Below are 19,885 nucleotides of genomic sequence, written 5' to 3'. Positions count from 1 at the left end.
GTTTTGAATGTATCTGGTCTGACGCGATGTGGGTAGGGTAGGGAGGGGGAGAGGAGAGAAGGGGAGGAGAGGAGGGAGAGGTTAGTGGAAGAGCAACGGTAGGGGGAGTAGTTTGAGGAGAGATGAAGAGGGATTAGAAGAGCAAGGGTATGGAGAGTAGTGAGACGAGAGAGAGAGAGAGAGGAAGTAGTGAGATGAGGGATGGGGGTGAAGGAGTGAGGGTAGGGGGAGTAGTGAGAGGAGGGAGGGGAAGTAGAAGAGTGAGGGGGTGTAGATTACGAGGGTAGGGTGAGTAGTGAGAGGGAGAAGAGGGAGGGGAAATAGAAGAGTGAGGGTAGGGGGAGTAGTGAGCGTGAGAGGGAGAGGAGGGAGGAGAAGCAGAAGAGTGAGAGGAGGGAGGAAGATTAGATGATGAGGGTAGGGGGGTAGTGAGAGAGGGAGAGGAGGGAGGGGAAGTAGAAGAGCAAGGGTAAGGGAGTAGTGAGAGGAGGGGGGAGTGGAAGAGTGAGGGTAGGAACAGTAGTGGTAGAGGAAGAGGGAGGGAGGAGAAGTAGAAAAGTGAGGGTAGGAGTAGTAGTGAGAGAAGGGAGGGGAAGTAGAAGAGCGAGGATAGGGGGAGTAGTGAGGAGGGAGGGGGAGTAACTAACTGTGAGGACAGGGTTCACTGCGAGGGAAAACTGGTTAGGGTTCGAACTATTGTTTAATTATATTTTTCATGTTCCCGAGGTATATATATATACAGTGGGGAGAACAAGTATTTGATACACTGCCGATTTTGCAGGTTTTCCCACTTACAAAGCACGTAGAGGTCTGTAATTTTTATCATAGGTACACTTCAACTGTGAAAGACTGAATCTAAAACAAAAATCCTGAAAATCACATTCTATGATTTTTAAATAATTAATTTGCATTTTATTGCATGAAATAAGTATTTGATACATCAGAAAAACAGAACCTTAATATTTGGTACAGAAACCTTTGTTTGCAATTCCAGAGATCAAATGTTTCCTGTAGTTCTTAACCAGGTTTGCACAGACTGCAGCAGGGATTTTGGCCAACTCCTCCATACAGATCTTCTCCAGATCCTTCAGGTTTCGGGGCTGTCGCTGGGCAACACGGACTTTCAGCTCCCTCCAAAGATTTTTTATTGGGTTCAGGTCTGGAGACTGGCTAGGCCACTCCAGGACCTTGAGATGCTTCTTACGAAACCACTCCTTAGTTGCCCTGGCTGTGTGTTTCGGGTCGTTGTCATGATGGAAGACCCAGCCACGCCCCATCTTCAATGGTCTTGTTGAGGGAAGGAGGTTGTTGGCAAAGATCTCGCGATACATGGCCCCATCCATCCTCCCCTCAATACGGTGCAGTCGTCCTGTCCCCTTTGCAGAAAAGCATCCCCAAAGAATGATGTTTCCACCTCCATGCTTCACGGTTGGGATGGTGTTCTTGGGGTTGAACTCATCCTTCTTCTTCGTCCAAACACGGCGAGTGGAGTTTAAACCAAAAAGCTCTATTTTGGTCTCATCAGACCACATGACCTTCTCCCATTCCTCCTTTGGATCATCCAGATGGTCATTGGCAAACTTCAGACAGGCCTGGACATGCGCTGGCTTGAGCAGAGGGACCTTGCGTGCGCTGCAGGATTTTAATCCATGACGGCGTAGTGTGTTACTTCTGGTTTTCTTTGATATTGTGGTCCCAGCCTTCTTCAGGTCATTGACCAGGTCCTGCCGTGTCGTTCTGGGCTGATCCCTCACCTTTCTCATGATCATTGAGGCTCCACGAGGTGAGATCTTGCATGGAGCCCCAGACCGAGGGAGATTGACTGTTATCTTGAACTTCTTCCATTTTCTAATAATTGCGCTGACAGTTGTTGCCTTCTCACCAAGCTGCTTGCCTATTGTCCTGTCGCCCATCCCAACCTTTTGCAAGTCTACAATTTTGTCCCTGATGTCCTAAGACAGCTCTATGGTCTTGCCCATTGTGGAGAGGTTGGAGTCTGTTTGATTGAGTGTGGACAGCTGTCTTTTATGCAGATAACGAGTTCAAACAGGTGCAGTTAATACAGGTAATGAGTGGAGAATGGGAGGGCTTCTTAAAGGCAAAACAGGTCTGTGAGAGCTGGAATTCTTACTGGTTGGTAGGTGATCAAATACTTATTTCATGCAATGAAATGCAAATTAATTATTTAAAAATCATACAATGTGATTTTCAGGATTTTTGTTTTAGATTCCGTCTTTAACAGTTGAAGTGTACGTATGATAAAAAATACAGACCTCTACGTGCTTTGTAAGTGGGAAAACCTGCAAAATCGGCAGTGTATCAAATACTTGTTCTCCCCACTGTATATATATATATATATATATATATATATATATATATATATATATATATATATATATATATATATATATATATATATATATATATATATATATATATATATATATATATATATATATATATATATATATATATATATATATATATATATATATATATATATATATATATATATATATATATATATATATATATATATATATATATATAGAGTTTATTTCAGGTGAGTGATAACTCTTTTCCAACTATATAATGAAACAATACTTTGAAAAACTTTGTACGTAATGAAATTCGATGCAAGTTAATCAAGGCTGGTTCTCCCTGTTCTCAAATCAATCACGTCAAGGCAGAAGTCACTCACTCCACCCCCTCTCCCGCCCTCCATCCTCCTCTCCCCTGTGCACGATCTTCTCCCCTCTGATCCCCTCTCCTCTCCTCGCTCTCCTCTCTCCCCTCCCCCTCCTCTCTCCCTCCCCCCCTCCCCCCCCGCTCCCCCACTCTTCCCCTCCCCCATACGTGTCATTAAACTGGACGTCACATCTGCCAGAATCCACCTTCCCATGAGTGAAGCATCAAATAAGAGCTAAGGACTGGAAGTCACATTTTGCATTATGCGCATGTTCTGCAGGTCCATGCTCGTGTCTATTAATTAGGTATTATTGGACCATGATGATGTCTATTAGTTACGTCAATTAATGATGTCCTATTGGAACATATATTTTAGACTTCTACACCTTTTCACCCCTAAGACCCCACAAGACCAAAAAGACCCAAACTACTATTACAACATATCCTTTAGACCAGTAGTGGGCAACCTGCAGCCCATGAGACATTTTGTTGACCGCTGCCCACACGCATGATGAAACAACCCAGCCCCTGCTGAAGTTGCTCTGCTAAACTGACCTCAGTATGATGTATTTGTAAGGTAAGCAGAAATAAACATATATTTTGCTTTTACTATTTGAAGTTGATGTGAATTAAATGAATTTATGAATGAAGAAGCATTTTATCGAACATGTTACAAAATATTTGCCCTGGATTAAATATACGTTTTTAAGCTTATTCGTGGGGTCATGGTTCGTGCACATGCCCAATTTCAGTCGTGCGGCCCACTAAGATGAATAAGAACCAACTCTGCAACCCACTCACTAGTCTAGGTTGCCTATCACTTCTTTAGACCTTTAGGGACCGGTTGGACCCCTTTGACAGCAACTACGACAGGAAGATAACCTTTAGCCAGGGTTTCTTAACCTTTTTAGCATTATTTCCCCCCTTTGAAACAGCCGAATAATGATTTCCCCCCCCCACATTATCACTAAATTAATTTAAAAAACTAAAATTTATTTTAAAAATTATTCCAATAAATATTTTCATTGTTAATGAAATATATTAAATTATATAAATAGCAAATTGTTAATAATCAATATGTAAAGGAAGAAAGAATACAAACCAAGCTAATGTGCACCACACAACACAAACAGTTGAAAAGTAGGACACAAGGGAAAACGGTATGGCGACAAAAAAAATTGTGAAGCCATCTGCTGTCGATAATGTGAAGGTGAAATCGCGCACGCTACAAATTTTCCAAGAAATCAGATATTATCGTATAATTGGAAACATATTTTGTCAAACAGATTTTCATCTTGTTTAGTTATAATTTAGTAAGTATATATTAACTTTGGTACTTACCCTGCAACGTAGGTGACATGTTATAGTATTTATGTTTGAAGTATTAATCGACAAATTATTAAAACTTAAATTTGAAATCACTTGTGTTAACACTGACCGTTTTTCGCGGCGCGTGTTGACTGTCGTAGTACGATATTTTCTTTTATAGTGTTGCCAAATCAGCACGTTAATTTTCGGTGAATTTTTGTTCCGCTAATCTTTCATCGCTTGGGAAGCGTATTCGGACGACGTATTCAACGTAATAAACAAGTTTGAAAATTGTTCAACCTTAAAAAATAATTTCCCCCCATTGGGAAATTTTCCCCAGGTTAAGAATTACTGCTTTAGACCCTTTGCACCCCTTTAGATGCACACCACAAACATCTATAGTGCCCTCTTGCAATATATAAACAATACATTTTTCAGCAAGTAATGACCAAACACCACTCACCAAAAGGGTGGGTGCTCTGCTAGTGAATAAATAATTTTAAGAAACAGATCGAGAAATGGAACTCGGAGTGTTTTGACATGCAGAAATGTTTAAACAAAATATGAAGGTGCTTCAAATTTGACGTGGACTTGTTGACAAATTGATAATTTGTGTTGGGGGGGGGGGGGAAATCAACTTTTCCTGCCTCAATATCAAGCTGGTGGCAAGCAAAATCACAGAAAGGGTAGAACAGTAAATTATTAGAAAGTTTCTGGTCAATAAGAACAAAGCCATTAAACATTATGCCTGGTGTTGACTTAATGATGAGGGTGGTGGGCTTTGGTTCCGAGGGTTCTGAGTTCAAATCTCGCTCAGCTGTTGAATTAATACCAGGTGGGGTTAACTCGGCCTGTCATCCTTCCGAGGTCGGCAAAATGAGTGCCAGCATGCTGGTATACTGTGTCGGAGTGGCGACCCGTCCAGGATTGTGCCCAATAGCCAAGGAGACTGCTAAAGCAGCAACAACGCTCTGCACAGAGTATGGTCCCAATCTCCTCCTCCTCCTCCTCCTCCTCCTCCTCCTCCTCCTCCATTAAACATTACAGAAGATTGGCCACATGGTTTGGTGATGGTTAGCTGCCAAGGACATCTGTTCTCAAGAATACTCTGGGGGAAGGTTTTTGACAAACAAGGACAGTAAAAATGATGTCCTGAACTGGCAACTCGAAATTTACACTGAATTAAAAGGAAAACTTACACAAGCTTGCTTCAAAAGTGGAAAATAACTTGAAAAATAATTAAAATATTGTTTTTGTAATGTTCATACAAGAAGAGTTAAAAAGCATAACTGGAAAGCATCCCAAAATGCAAAGCCTGATCGCGACCGCTTTGTACTCAAACTAAACTTCACGAAAACAGCTGGAAAAAAAAGTAACATTTATCAATTGGTGCGCTCCATATTCACAAAATAAAGGTTTGTTGAAAATTTGATGACAAAAGCTCAAATGAAAAAGCTATGGCTTGGACAGACGGACAAACAAACAAGCAGTCATTGACCAGTACTTGTGAAATCAGTCACTGTGACCTTGACCTTCGAACGTCAAAAACAACAGGCCTTAATGAAGCAAAGTATGTTTTTTGTACACAGAGTCGAGGCTCGTGGAAGAGCAAGAACACTGAATGGATCAGGATGCAACAGAACAAAAAGTACAGCAGAGAAAGGGGCGAAAACAGAAACAAGAGTTGAAGGGAAAAATAGAGGGAGACTTGGACAAACAATGTGTGTGGGTGAGAATGGGGAGTGGGGGTGGGGGGGGGGAGAAGATGGATACAGATACAAACTCTCAGGAAGGAAAAACTGGAATATGGAAGGAGGTGGGATTGGGGTGGGGGTGGTGGATTAATGAACGGTGGTAGAAACAATCTTTGTTTTGGATTGGGGATGATCTGAGATGGGGTGAACAGTTGCCTTGAAGACTTGGAAAGAAGAATGAGATTGAAGAGAATGTGGAAGTTGGTTCCACGGGAAAGAAAAAATAGAAACAAATGGGTGGAGGTGCAGTGATCTGAGATTTAGGTTGTTTTCACCAGAAGGGGATTGTTGGTGGACAGCATGCACCATGCATAAAGCTAGGGGTGGGGGTGGGGGGAAGCACAGAAAGAGCAGAGGGTGCAAGACCAGAAAGGAGGAGGCAGTAGAAGACAGAGACCATCAACCAACTGCGATGGGAAAGTGACAGGCCCATCGACTCAGCTTTGTCGTAGGGGATTCCAATAATCTTGACGGCCTTGGTTTCCACAGCGTCATGCTGAGCAAGGTGTTACGCAGGGGTGCCAGGCCAGAAGGGAAAGCAGTAGTCCAACAAGCAGCAGATGAAGGCCTTGTAGGTAGATTTGAGCTCAGATGTGGTAAGGAATGACTGGGTACAACACAGGATGCCCAGTGGGCGGCTAGCTTTGGAGACCAACTTTGAAATGTGGTTTCCCCAGAAGGATATTGGTTGAGAGCGAGACCCAGGAGTGTGGGTGATTGAACTTCCTCAAGAGGATTGTTAAGAAAGTAGATGGGAAGGTTTGCCATACAGTCCTTTTGGAGAGAGAGAGAGAGAGAGAGAGAGAGAGAGAGAGAGAGAGAGAGAGAGAGAGAGAGAGAGAGAGAGAGGAGAGAGAGAAGAGAGAGAAGAGGGAAAGAGAGAGAGAGAGAGAGAGAGAGAGAGAGAGAGACAGAGAGAAACAGAGAGAGACAGAGAGAGACAGAGAGAGACAGAGAGAGACAGAGAGAGACAGAGAGAGACAGAGAGAGACAGACAGACAGACAGACAGACAGACAGACAGACAGACAGACAGACAGACAGACAGACAGACAGAGACACAGAGACACAGAGACACAGAGACACAGAGACACAGAGACACAGAGACACAGAGACACAGAGACACAGAGACACAGAGACACAGAGACACAGAGACAGAGACAGAGAGACAGAGAGAGAGAGACAGAGAGAGAGAGACAGAGACAGAGAGAGACAGAGAGAGACAGAGAGAGACAGAGAGAGACAGAGAGAGACAGAGAGAGACAGAGACAGAGACAGAGACAGAGACAGAGACAGAGACAGAGAGAGAGAGAGAGAGAGAGAGAGAGAGAGAGAGAGAGAGAGAGAGAGAGAGAGAGAGAGAGAGAGAGAGAGAGAGAGAGAGAGAGAGAGAGAGAGAGAGAGAGACAGAGAGAGACAGAGAGAGACAGAGAGAGACAGAGAGAGACAGAGAGAGACAGAGAGAGACAGAGAGATTGAGAGAGATTTGTCAGGGTTGAAAGGCATATTCGAAGTATTGGACCAGCTCCTAATTCTATCAATGTCTGAAGAGAGGGAAGGGGCTGCTGCCTGTCCAGAGAATGAGACATTATAAATCAGAGGGGAGAGTCATCAGCAAATAGATAAAGGGGATTTTTCTAGAGGGAGTCAGAGAGATCGTTAATGAAGATTACGAATTGGACTGGGCCCAGAACACTGCCTTGGGGGCCCACGACACCCTGAAGAGGGAGAGGACATGAAAGGCTCCATTAAGATCCATCGAGAGAAGCCAATGAGCCAATTGTGGAGTTGGCCTTAGCAGATATTTTGGTGAGCAATGTGGGATACCAGACGAGAATGAAAGCTCGATATATATATATATATATATATATATATATATATATATATATATATATATATATATATATATATATATATATATATATATATATATATATATATATATATATATATATATATATATATATATATCTTCTTCTTCTTCTTTCGGCTGCTCCTGTTAGGGGTCGCCACAGCGGATCATCCGTATGATCCGCATAGTGATTTGGCACATGTTTTACGCCGGATGCCCTTCCTGACGCAACCCTGGTCGCCTCTTACGACACAGGGATATGGTACACCTATTTTAACCGGGGTATACACCGGCCCAGTATACTGGTACTCATTTCGCCGACCTCGGTCGGATGACAGGCTGAGTCAACCCCCTGGTGTATTAATTCCGTGGCCTAACGGGGCTTGAACTGAGGACCTTTTGGATCCCAAGCCGCTGCCCTAACCACTGCACCAACACCAGGCATATATATATATATATATATATATATATATATATATATATATATATATATATATATATATATATATATATATATATATATATATATATATATTGTTGCGAATTCGCGCCCGCCGGCGTGCGGACGGCCACGTAACTCCGATCGCGGCACGTCGCCCACCGGACGGACAATTCAGTCGTGACCCTCTCGGACCAACGCCGGGAGCTAGTCACGGGTGGGGGTTTAACCTCACCACGATCGTGCCAATTGCCCACCCGTGCAGGATATGGTTGATCGCCATATTAGATCTACCTAAGTACCTACGCGAATGGTCGACCGGGCGATCGCACCTCGCCGCAGGTCGACTCCGGACACGGGCCGCTTGGGCGGCCCGTGCCGTGCTATCGGGATAACCGAGCGGTGTTATTGCCGATCTGGACGGTTCAGATTAATTACCGGGAGTTTTAAGCCCACCACGAACCCTTTATGTGAAACAGGATGGAGGGTCAATAAAGAAAAGATGAAGCAAAACGGGAAAACAGTTCACGCAATGCACATTTATTACGCGACACACGGAAAGCACACATATACAGCCAAACAGTCAAAATGCACATATAGCAGTTAAAACAAAAGAAGCAATGACGCAGAGTTACTACCAAATACGCGTACACACGGCAACACTTATACAGTTCAACTTTACAGACGGCGCTAACACACATTTACTCAAAAGCAAAGGAAAGAAGCCACCCTCGTAGACAAGGGGGCAGACAGGCCTGGAGGCCAATATGTGCACGTGACCTGGAGGAGCGGCCAGGTCCGCGAGACCGGGGGGGGGGGGGACCTACCCGCGTCCTCATGACGCTTTGGCGGATGAGCCGCAGATGTGGCAGCGAGGCTGTGCCCCGACTCCGTGCTCCTTGGCACGACGTTTGGAGTGGGGTGGGAACAGGGCCCCCTTTTTGCACTATCTCAACGTGGGGGAAAGGGCGAATTGTTGATGCCCTGGGGGAGGAGAATGGCTGGCTGGCTTGGGTCCCGCGACGAGCGATCTCACACCGCGACCTCGTCGCCGACCTTCTCGCTTCAGACCCGAGCTCCTTTGCCTCTTCCCGCAACTCTCCTCAGCTGACTGCAGAACCCAACTCGATGCCACACCGATGACTTCGCCACCCGACTCCACTCTCTGCCACACCGATGACTCGACTCACTCTGCCCTGCCGACACACACTGCTACTGCCACACTCTGCCACGATTCGCCTTCCGCCCGCCATTTTATAGGCCGGCAGGAGAAAACAATATGCAAATATCCGGATCAGGATCACCTCGGGGGCGGAGCCACGCTTGCCAATTGGACGGAGGAAAAGTGGGCGTGAACCTCCCCTGATCCTCGAATTTGCATATATCGATTTCACACAGACGCGCCTGGAGGTGGGGCCAAGCCGCTCCGCGCTTGCCAATTGGACGGATCAGAAGTGGGCGTGTAGCGTTCCTGATCCGAATTCTCCCTCGGAAAGGCCGCTATTTGCACTCGCGGCTCGGTGCGTATCGCTGAACAAGCCCAAGACAGCCCGACGCTCAGTGTTCACAGGTGGTGCGGGAATGGCCGTAGAAGGAGAGAGGTGAGGGTGGTGGAGGGTTTATCAGTGGTGGTTTCATGGTTATGGTGCCGTTTGGGAATGACGGTGATGCGATGTTTGCGGGATTGAGTTGTGAAGGTAAAGGTCGTGGCTGTTGGCGTTGTTGTTGTTGTCTGAGGGTTGGAGTGTGGTTGTAGTTGGTGACGATGGCTGGCGTGGTGGTTAAGGTGGTTGTTGTGTGATGGTGGTTGAGACGTGGTTGGTTCAAAATAAAGATAGAACAGAAAAACGGCTATCTCAAAGCGTTGCAGCCCGAATGAATCACATAAATTCCCTCTAGACAATGGATTTGGGGCTAACTACACATGTACTTAGAGTTATCTCACCTGCGGGACCTGAATGGTGGTTTGCGAATTTCCACAGCCGTAATAATATATATATATATATATATATATATATATATATATATATATATATATATATATATATATATATATATATATATATATATATATATCTCGAGACAGCTCCGATCTCATGTCAGGGCCTTCCATTGTTTGGAGAGTAGGAGCAGCATTTCCAAAATAGAGTGACCAAGTCTGAATCCAAATTGGTGATCTGTGATGAGGCCATTGCAGAAAAGGACGGATTTCATATCAACTGCAATGATGGAGTCCATGACCTAGTTGATAATTAAAAGTAAGCTAATAGGTCTGCACTTAAGGGGATGAGTTTTTGCACCTTTTTTTTTTTTTACCTCTGCCACTGAAGGTGAAGGAGGTTATATTTTCAGCCCTCTCTGTCTGTTTGTTTGTCTGTTTGTATGCAGAATATCTCAAAAAGTTGTGGACGGATACGGATAAAATTTGGTGGGCAGGTTAGGTGTGTGACAAGGACAAACTGATTAGATTTTGGTGAAGATCTGGATCCGGCTACTATAATTGTTTAAGTGATTCTTCACCATTTTGAGAAAGGGATAAACCAATATATATATATATACATACACACACACACACACACACACACACACACACACACACACACACACACACACACACACACACACACACACACACACACACACACACACACAATATTTCAAAAAGTTGTCGACAGATTCGGATGAAACTTGGTGGACAAGTTGGGTGTGTGACAAGGACAAATTGCTTCGTTTTTTGTGAAGATCCGAATCTGGATCCGGATACGAGAAATATTTAATATTACAAGTGATTTTTCACCATTGAGAGATCAGGCCAAAAACGATATATATCATGATATTTCAAAAATGTATTGGGCCTGATATGTTCTCGTGGATCAAGCATCGCGTGGTGGAGGTATGCGCTCGACCGATTACTGAATTGCATAACTAGAAGGGCAATGTCGGTGGATTTCCAAGCAGAATGAAGATGACCCAGGGTAAATTAAAGTGGGAAAAAGAGTGGAAAAATGATGTGCAAGAAGAGTAGCAGAGCAGGTTTTTTTTAGGACACGTGAGCTGATGCTATCCAGTGCAATTGCAGAATCGGAGTCGAGGGCTGCCAGAAACTTCAAAAAAGACAGAGTCCAGAAGCAGTTGGGTGTGAGAGAGAGAGAGAGAGAGAGAGAGAGAGAGAGAGAGAGAGAGAGAGAGAGAGAGAGAGAGAGAGAGAGAGAGAGAGAGAGAGAAGGATGTGTATAGAGAGCAAGGGGTTGGGGACACAATATTTGGAAGCAAACACAGAATTGAGGCACTCGGCCTTCTCATGAGTGGAGTCGGCGATGGTGCCATTTGAAGAGAGGGAAGGGAGGGAAGGGAGGGAAGGGGTGCATACACCAGAGACGACAGACTTAACAAGGCACCACCAGGTTTTAGAGGAGGGAGGCAAGTTTGAAAATTCAATCTTTGGGGTTGGATAGATGTTGTTTTCTGGCTCTCTTGAGAGTGGGGATACTTGTTACAGGCTTTGTAGAATGAGCTGAGATTGCCTTCGGTTGGGTTTGCTTTCCAGGAAGGTAAGGCAAGTTGTTTCAGAGCAACTGCCTCACCACAGAATTCAGTGTACCATGAAGCTTGGTGTTGGCTTGGGATCCTAGGGTCCTGAGTTCAAGCCCCGTTGGCCTCTGAATTAAAATACACCAGGAGGTTGACTCAGCCTGTAATCCTTCCGAGGTCGGCAAAATGAGCACCAGTGTACTGGTAAGGGGGACACTGCATCAGCGGCATAGCCGCGTCCAAACCAATGATGCAACCAGCAGCCCCACAGGCTGCACGAGAGAGAGAGAGAGAGAGAGAGAGAGAGAGAGAGAGAGAGAGAGAGAGAGAGAGAGAGAGAGAGAGAGAGAGAGAGAGAGAGAGAGAGAGAGAGAGAGAGAGAGAGAGAGAGAGCCAGGGGTGAGAAGGGTAGGATAACTAAAGACGAGATGGGATGAATCTGTGCACAAAAGAGAGCAGGTTTCTGTGGAAGAATTCCAGCAGTAGACATAGGAGACCAGTCCTGAAGTGAGATGGCTGCTTCCAGTCTCTCATAATCTGCCTGAGTGAACTGCCAGACTCGCTTGCATTGAGGCGGCTTTCTGAGAATAGCCGGAGATGTTGATTCCCACAAGCATATGGTCAGATGAACCACTTGCAGCAAAGGAAGAGCAGGAAACATTTGTAGGGAAGTTTGTCAACACCGATTCCAGAAGGGAGAATTTTCCTTTGGGAGAAATCCGGGTCAGAAAGTTCATAGATTGTGCCAGTTCCACGGACCGGTATGCAAAATCCAGACACCCAATGCACAAATTTCAAGTCAATTGAATGAAAAGACGATTGTATGACCTTGACCCTTTGACCCAATTATGAAGTCTTCTCTATTTTCATAATAGAGGTTTGTTGAAAATTTGATGACAAAAGCTCAAATGATTTTTTAAAAAAAGAAAAGTTGACGGACTCAAATCAAATGACGGACTAACAAAAGCCCAGGCCAAACGTGAAACGCTCTTGTTAACGAGTTTTAAAAACCACCGGTGATGGTTATACCCGTTATATCAGCAAGATTAAAACTGCCAACCCATGGCAAATGGATTATTTAAAATTACTGCAACAATCATGCTGTTCCACATCATCAAGTACAAAGCCAACCTTTACCTGGGTAAATGGTACCGCCAATGATTCTGCCAAGAGGATACCATGCACGATCATCAAACCAATTGTGGAATTTGTAGAAGCCCTCTTCGGTGAGAAACCGTGTTGTACGGTAGTTAAAGTACCTGCGGGATGGAGAGAGAGAAAGCTCTCCTCAATACCAAGACAACCCACAAGGGTCATCAAGCGTGCAAGTCTGCATTTTAAGCACTATTCTTCGACATGCAAATCTGCTTTAAGGCTTCAACAGGCAAGACTATTTAACAGCATTTTGTGTCATAGCTCTTCCACAAGCCGAGAGCATGTGTATGTATTATATATATATATATATATATTTTGAAAATACAATGCCGTGCCATGATCGGACCCATTCACCTTAACATGGCGTGCATTTCAAACACGGGAATTCTTCTGGGTTATTTGTAGTTAATTAGCCCAATCAACTCAAGGAGATCATGACTATAATTTTGGAGCATCACGTTCCACATCACCTCCTGGAGTACCTGGAGTGCTGTACGTGCGGTGGTTTTTACAACTAGTACCTTCAGCAAACTTCCATTTTTCTTCACACGATGAAGTCATTTATCGCATTCACATATAATACTTATGCGCGCCACATTAAATGAACTCATTGGAGTCGTCGCTATCATACATTGGCTCATCAGTCACGGCAATGGGCTTTCCCTTCATCCGACGTATACTCGGGCTCTTTCAATGAAAGCGGAGAACACAACTCGGCTCAGCTCAACGAAAGGAGAGGATAGCTTCTCACGCGTGACTGACTCGCTTCGTTTTACGTGTAACTCACCGCGCATGCCTCTCATTTTGCCGATGGGTTTAATCAAAAGACAGCATGTTGTACTTCACAATCAAATTGCACGTCCGTCTGAGAGTCTCACTGAGGATGTAAAATGAAGTGAAACACGCGAAAAAAGGATCTTTTACAACACGTAATTGTTGTTGTCGTGGCCGTGGTTGTTGTTATTGTGCTCCTTCCATGTACTATTATATCGTTTTTTTATTGCTTCAATAAGTATTACAATAAGTACAATTTGTGTATTCCTTCCATGTCCATCAAGCATTATTCTAAATGGTTCCTGATGTTGTAGAATATTGGCTGTTGTGTGGCTGTTGTGTGGCTGTTGTAGAATAATTTTTAAATGTTACTGTTGGAGCCGCTGCATTAAACTCCTAATCCCACTTCTTATTCTTCAATGCCGGAAAGACGAGCTCTTACAACAGGCGTATTTACGTTTATTAAACGATTTGTTAGAATCATCTGGACGGGTCGCCTATGTGCGACCTTTTGTCAGGTCAGGTTCGATCTGTGACCTGCTACAGGTACCATGTAAACCTGTACTAACCTGTTCCATGGTCGGGTTGTCGGCGACTAAACCGTCTCCCCCACCAGGTTTTCTGGTGAGGAGGGTGTTTGGATATGGACACCCAGCAGGATTAAAAACAAAACCTGTCAAAGGGCGGAGGAGCTCCTTGTGAGCCAACGGCCATCCATATCTAGTGCCCAACTGTGTCTGCAGACGTCCTCCTGCAGTTGGGTTACTTCTTATTTGGAGGTTGGTGGCAGGATTTGCACTCCGGCCACCGTAGAACGCTTCATTCCGCAAAACGCAAAAACGCAAAAAAAATCTGAAAACCCACTCCGTGGGAGTACCTCCTGTGCAGCTTCCCTTCGCAGGGCAGCTCACCGGATGATGGGATTGGGGCAAAGCCTTCGGGACCCCCAATCTTTGATAGGAGGGAAACCACGGGGTAACATCCCTGGGTCAGATTGCGGGAGAGTGTGTCGGAGTGGTGCTGAGGTGTCGTCCACCAGACGGCGGTCTCCTTGGGTTAACCTGAGGCGGTCCCTTCGGGTGGGTGCCTGGAATGTCCTATCCCTAAGAGAGGATGATCACCTGTCTCTGTTATCATCTGAGCTCAAGTGTTTGGACATCGGGATTGCAGCTCTCTCTGAGGTTCGGAGACCGGATTGCGGCGAGATAATGGTGGGTGGTTACACCTACTATTGGTCTGGTCGCTCTGATGGTTACCATACCCAAGGAGTTGCTGTAGCTGTGTCCAATAAGCTGACCCCAATGATAATTGAGGTAACACCGGTCAACGAGCGTATTATGAGATTAAGGATTCGTCACTCCTTAGGTGTCATTTCCCTGGTCTCTGTTTATGCTCCGACTGAGGCGAGTGATCTTACCGTGAAGGATGCATTCTACGCCACACTCGAGTCTGTGGTTGATCAGTGCCCCAGACGAGATACACTTCTAGTCTTGGGGGATTTCAATGCATCGACTGGAACTGATAGGGATGGTTATGAGGTGTGTGTTGGTCCCCATGGGTCAGGAACTATGAACCAGAATAGCACTAAGTTCCTTGACTTTGCAAGAAGTCATGGACTTAGGGTGGCTGGTTCATGGTTTCAGCGCCCGCAAGCTCATCGCTGGACTTGGTATTCCAACGCTGGCGGTGTGGCAAAGGAGATTGACCATGTCCTCATTGACGGTCGTTGGAGGATGATCCAGAACTGCAGGGTCTACCGGAGTGCTCAGTTCCTCAATACTGACCACAGGCTTGTTGTAGCAACTCTAAAGCTGCACCTTAAATCCTGGAGAATGGTACCATCCCAGCCTAGGCTGGATGTTGCCAAGCTCAGGGATGAGAGAGTAGCTGAGGAGTTTGCGAACAGGCTGAGTGGACACTTGGGGGTCTGGGTGCTTTGGGGGGTCCTGAAGAGTTGTGGAGCACCTTCAAGACCACCGTCCTTGATGTTGCCGGTGGATGCCTTGGAGTTCACCGCAGGGCAAAGAAGAATTTTGTCTCTCAAGGGACACTGGATACCATTGACCAGAGTCGCAGGGCCAGGCTGAATGGCAGAGCTGAGCTGTTCAGGGAGCTGAGGCGTAAAACTGTACGTGCACTGAGGGTGGACAAGGAGGCCTATGTGCGAGGAATCTGTGAGGAGGTAGAGCATCACCTGTGGACAGGTGATTCTCGTCCCGCTTACAGGGGAATTCGCGCATTACGTTCATCCAAGCCCATCCCTCGGAGCACTGCAGTTCGAGCAGAGAGTGGTAGGCTCTTGACAGAGGAGTCTGAAGTGAAGGCTCGCTGGGCCGGTTACTTTGAGCGGTTGTACCAGGCTGATCCCCCAGCTGTCGAGTTGGACGTCAAGGGTGTTACAATCCCTGTTGCTGACCCTCGAATCAACTGTGGTCCACCATCGCTTGTGGAAACACGGGCTGCGGTGAACCAGTTGAAACGGGGCAAAGCTCCAGGGATCTGTGGCATCCATGCTGAACTTCTCAAGGCTGGTGGAAATGCTGCACTCGCGTCGTTGCATGCAGTTTTGTGCTCTGCCTGGAACACAGGCATCATCCCAACTGACTGGAAGAGGGGCCTTGTTGTCCCTACTGGAAAGGGAAGGGTGATCGCCAAGACTGCAACAACTACCGAGGGGTGACGCTGCTCTCAGTGCCGGGCAAGGTCTTTGCTCGGATAATTCTTGATAGGGTTCGCCACCATCTGCTTGAGCACCAGCGTCCAGAGCAGTCAGGCTTTACACCAAAGAGGTCAACGATTGACCGTATCCTTGCTCTTCGTGTCCTCACTGAACGCAGACGAGAGTTTCGGCAGGGGCTGCTTGCAGCCTATGTTGATCTCTGTAAAGCGTTCGATTCAGTGAATAGGGATGTCCTCTGGAGGATTCTTGGTCTTCGTGGGGTGCCACCGAAACTGATCGATCTGATGTCTGAACTCTACTCTGGTACTGAGAGTGCTGTGAAGTGTGGTGGTACCGCCTCTGACTTATTTCCAGTTGTTACTGGAGTTCGTCAGGGATGTGTACTTGCCCCCACACTTTTCAGCACTTGTATGGACTGGATTTTTGGGAGGATGTCGGAGAGATCAAGTTGCGGTGCATCGTTTGGCAATGTCAAGATCTCGGACCTTGATTTTGCAGATGATGCAGTCATCTTTGCGGAGACTTTAGACATCCTCTTGGGGGCCCTCGAGGTGCTGAATGAGGAGTCGGAGCCGTTGGGATTACGGATTTCTTGGGTCATAACAAAGATCCAGGCTTTCGGTGACATCTTGGATGCTGCTGTCCTGTCTGTGTCTGTTTGTGGTGAGGATGTTGAGGTCGTGGATAGATTCACTTACCTTGGCAGTGATATTCATGTCTCCGCAGGTTGTGAGCCGGAGGTCAATAGACGTCTGGGTCGGGCCTGGGGAGTCATGGATTCACTGGATCATGGGGTGTGGCGCTGCCGGTACCTGTGCGGGAGGACGAAAGTCCGAGTCTTCAGGTCCTTGGTACTTCCAGTCTTGCTCTATGGGTGCGAGACTTGGACTTTGACCAAGGATCTGAGACGGAGACTTAATTCCTTTGGTACCAGGTCTCTTCGGAGAATCCTTGGCTATCGCTGGTCGGATTTTGTGTCCAACGAGCGGTTGCTGAGAGAGACTCGGATGAGATTTGTTACCTGCATAGTCCGTGAGCGTCAGCTGCGGCTGTATGGACATGTGGCTCGTTTTCCTGACGCTGATCCTGCTCACCAGATTCTCTCAGCGAGGGAGTCTCATGAGTGGAGGAGGCCAGTGGGCCGACCACGTGCCTCATGGTTGCAGCAGGTTGACCATCATCTCAAGGAGATGGGGATGGGCCTGGCATCTGCCTGGGGGATGGCCAGACGGAGGCCCCTGGAGTACCGGCGGAAAGTGGACGCAGCGACGCGCTGTTCTGGCACATGCTCCCATACCTGACCTGACCTGATTTACGTTTCAACAGATTCAGATTTTTATTGCAAGCAAATTATTATTTACTTTCTAACCAAGTAAATCGATTGTTAGCTTTCCAACGATACAATTTCGTTATTCTATGAATATTCTACGGAACAGCAGGAACCCTTTTGAAAAAAACTGAATGGATGGATGATGCTCCTCCTTTTAGTAAATGATGCACATAGTGCGAAGGTATAAATCGCTCAGCAGCGATTCATTGCTTAATCCCAATCATCGGGTAGTGATGGGAAGAGGGGGAGGTGGGGGAAGAGGGGGAGGTGGTGGGGGGAGAGGAGGGAAGAGGGGGAGGTGGGGGTGGAGGAGGGAGGAGGAGGAGATTGGGACCATACTCTGTGCAGAGCGTTGGTGCTACCTAAGCGGTCTCCTTAGCTATTGGGTACAATCCTGGACGGGTCGCCACTCCGACACAGGATACCAGCATGCTGGCACTAATTTCGCTGAACTCGGAAGGATAACAGGCCAAGTTAACCCCACCTGGTATTAATTCAACGGCTAAGCGGGATTTGAACTCAGGACCCTTGGATCCAAAGCCCACCACCCTAACCATTAAGCCAACACCAGGCATATTTCCTGTGAGGAGTGCTATTTTATGGTCACATCCGATCCATAATTAATACATATATATCAGTTAGATGTAGGGATTCGAACCCACTTTTAAAATACTCTGTAAAACTCTGTCTTTTAGTGGCACGGTGTCCCAGCAAGTCAACCCACCAGATGCCCTCTAAAGACGCAGGCTGTGTTATTTCAGTGATAGCAACCTGAGGAAAACGTTACCTAGGTTCTCCTAAGCATTCCAATCTTGGGCCTTTGTTTAGGTTAAAATGGTCATAGCCTGAAAATTCTGTCAGTTAGTCCATCATTAGCACAGGGCTGCACCTGACTGCACAACCCACATTCCACTTCTGAGAAACTAATGAAGCTGGGTTCATTCACTGTGACTAGGGCTGGGCTCTCACTGTGATACCAAAGCCAGACCTGTCTTTCTCTTTAGATTTATGTGAACTTAAAAGGGATTTCTGTTTGTCCTGCAACCATCCCACAGTGATAAAACTTTTTGTACGTGGGAGAGGGACGACTGTTAGGCCCTGAAAAATGAGCTCTTGTCGCACCAATTAGGGTTAGAATATAACCAGACATAGATTAGAATTAGAGATAGATTGTATATAAGGGAGAGTTTGTGAATGTAAAACTCAGTTTGGTTTTGGGAGCTCTCCATTTTCGGTTGGGCTGCCAACACTAACTCCGCTGGCGTGTGGTCCTTCAACAAAGCTGCTTTTTGGTGAATCCTCATCTGTTGACTCTCTTCATACCGGGCCGGAGAACGGAGTCATCACATTTCCAACGTGTTAGAATTGTTATTTCCCTTTGTGCATGTTTTAGCGCAAAGGTGAGGCAATGTGAACTGCAATAGGAATTGTAAAGAAAGCCTGTCGACACCAGTCCAAATGTTTCTAAAACTACATCTCCCTAAACCACTTTTTAATGTTTTACCCTCCGTACATCTGTATTTTATGTCTTTTAAAGGAAAGACGCCTTGAGGGCTGAGCACCGCGGTAGTTTAGGCATGCTCAGGCCTGGCCTCGAACATTCGGGAGGACCGTAGAAACGGCCAATGAGCGCAGGGTGGGCAGACTTGGAACGGATGGAGGTGTTAAAAGGGGATGTGGTCAGTGCACAGCACAATCTGGACGGTACGCCAAACAGCTCGGTCAAGTCACTAAGTCCAGGGCTCGAGCATGGAAGCAGAGCGAACACCTCCCATCATCGTGCCATCCTCTCCAGACCAGTTCTGCGGCCCCAGCATTGCGCAAAGCTCTCTTACTGACCTGAAGAACCAGGGTTCCTGCCTGTCAGGACACACCCCTTGGACTTGCAATGGCAAAAATGGTGCTGGGTGGTTTGCCTCAATCTTCTCAGCAACATTCAGGGCAAGAGTTTGGAATTGGTTGAAAATACTGGTGATAACTCACCAACCATTCCTGTAATACACCACCGAGACCGCTACCATCCACCAGCAAATACAAGCAGAGAGAACAACCGACTTAATGCCCATCCGAGGGACAGCACGCTTCGTGATGCAACGACATGTCCGTGAAGCACCAATCCGACAGTAGAATGGAGCTGATAATTGAACGCAAATGAGATAGGTCAAAGCTAAGTGCGCTACCTCTGTCCCATCTTGTCGGACAGACAGGTACTCCGACATCCATTTTCGTCGTACAATAGCAGAAGACAACAAAACATAAAACAGATCAATACTCGACATTCTCAATCAATCCCATTACTCACGGATCAAATTCATGAATGACGCTCTCAAACCGCAGAACAGAGAAGAGGCGGGTAGAAAAGGCTAGAAAACAGGT

At 46.2% G+C, this 19,885-nt stretch overlaps 1 protein-coding gene across 2 annotated transcripts in view; it reads right to left on the bottom strand.

Annotated features, from left to right (window-relative positions):
* Nucleotides 1–19,885, bottom strand: part of STT3A (STT3 oligosaccharyltransferase complex catalytic subunit A) — a 33,754-nt gene that overhangs the window by 9,117 nt on the left and 4,752 nt on the right. For both annotated transcript variants that reach the window (XM_085873445.1, XM_085873446.1), the window contains exons 3-4: nucleotides 19,812–19,872; nucleotides 12,708–12,829 (exon numbers count right to left, since the gene is read on the bottom strand). In XM_085873445.1, coding sequence (XP_085729571.1) covers nucleotides 12,708–12,829; nucleotides 19,812–19,872 — 183 coding nt within the window. The remainder of the gene's footprint in view (nucleotides 1–12,707; nucleotides 12,830–19,811; nucleotides 19,873–19,885) is intronic.

This window comes from Eptatretus burgeri, chromosome 3 (assembly GCF_056783735.1).
Source record: "Eptatretus burgeri isolate ZD-2024b chromosome 3, Ebu_testis_v1, whole genome shotgun sequence".
Classification (NCBI taxonomy): domain Eukaryota; kingdom Metazoa; phylum Chordata; class Myxini; order Myxiniformes; family Myxinidae; genus Eptatretus; species Eptatretus burgeri.
This window is presented reverse-complemented; position numbering and strand designations above follow the sequence as displayed.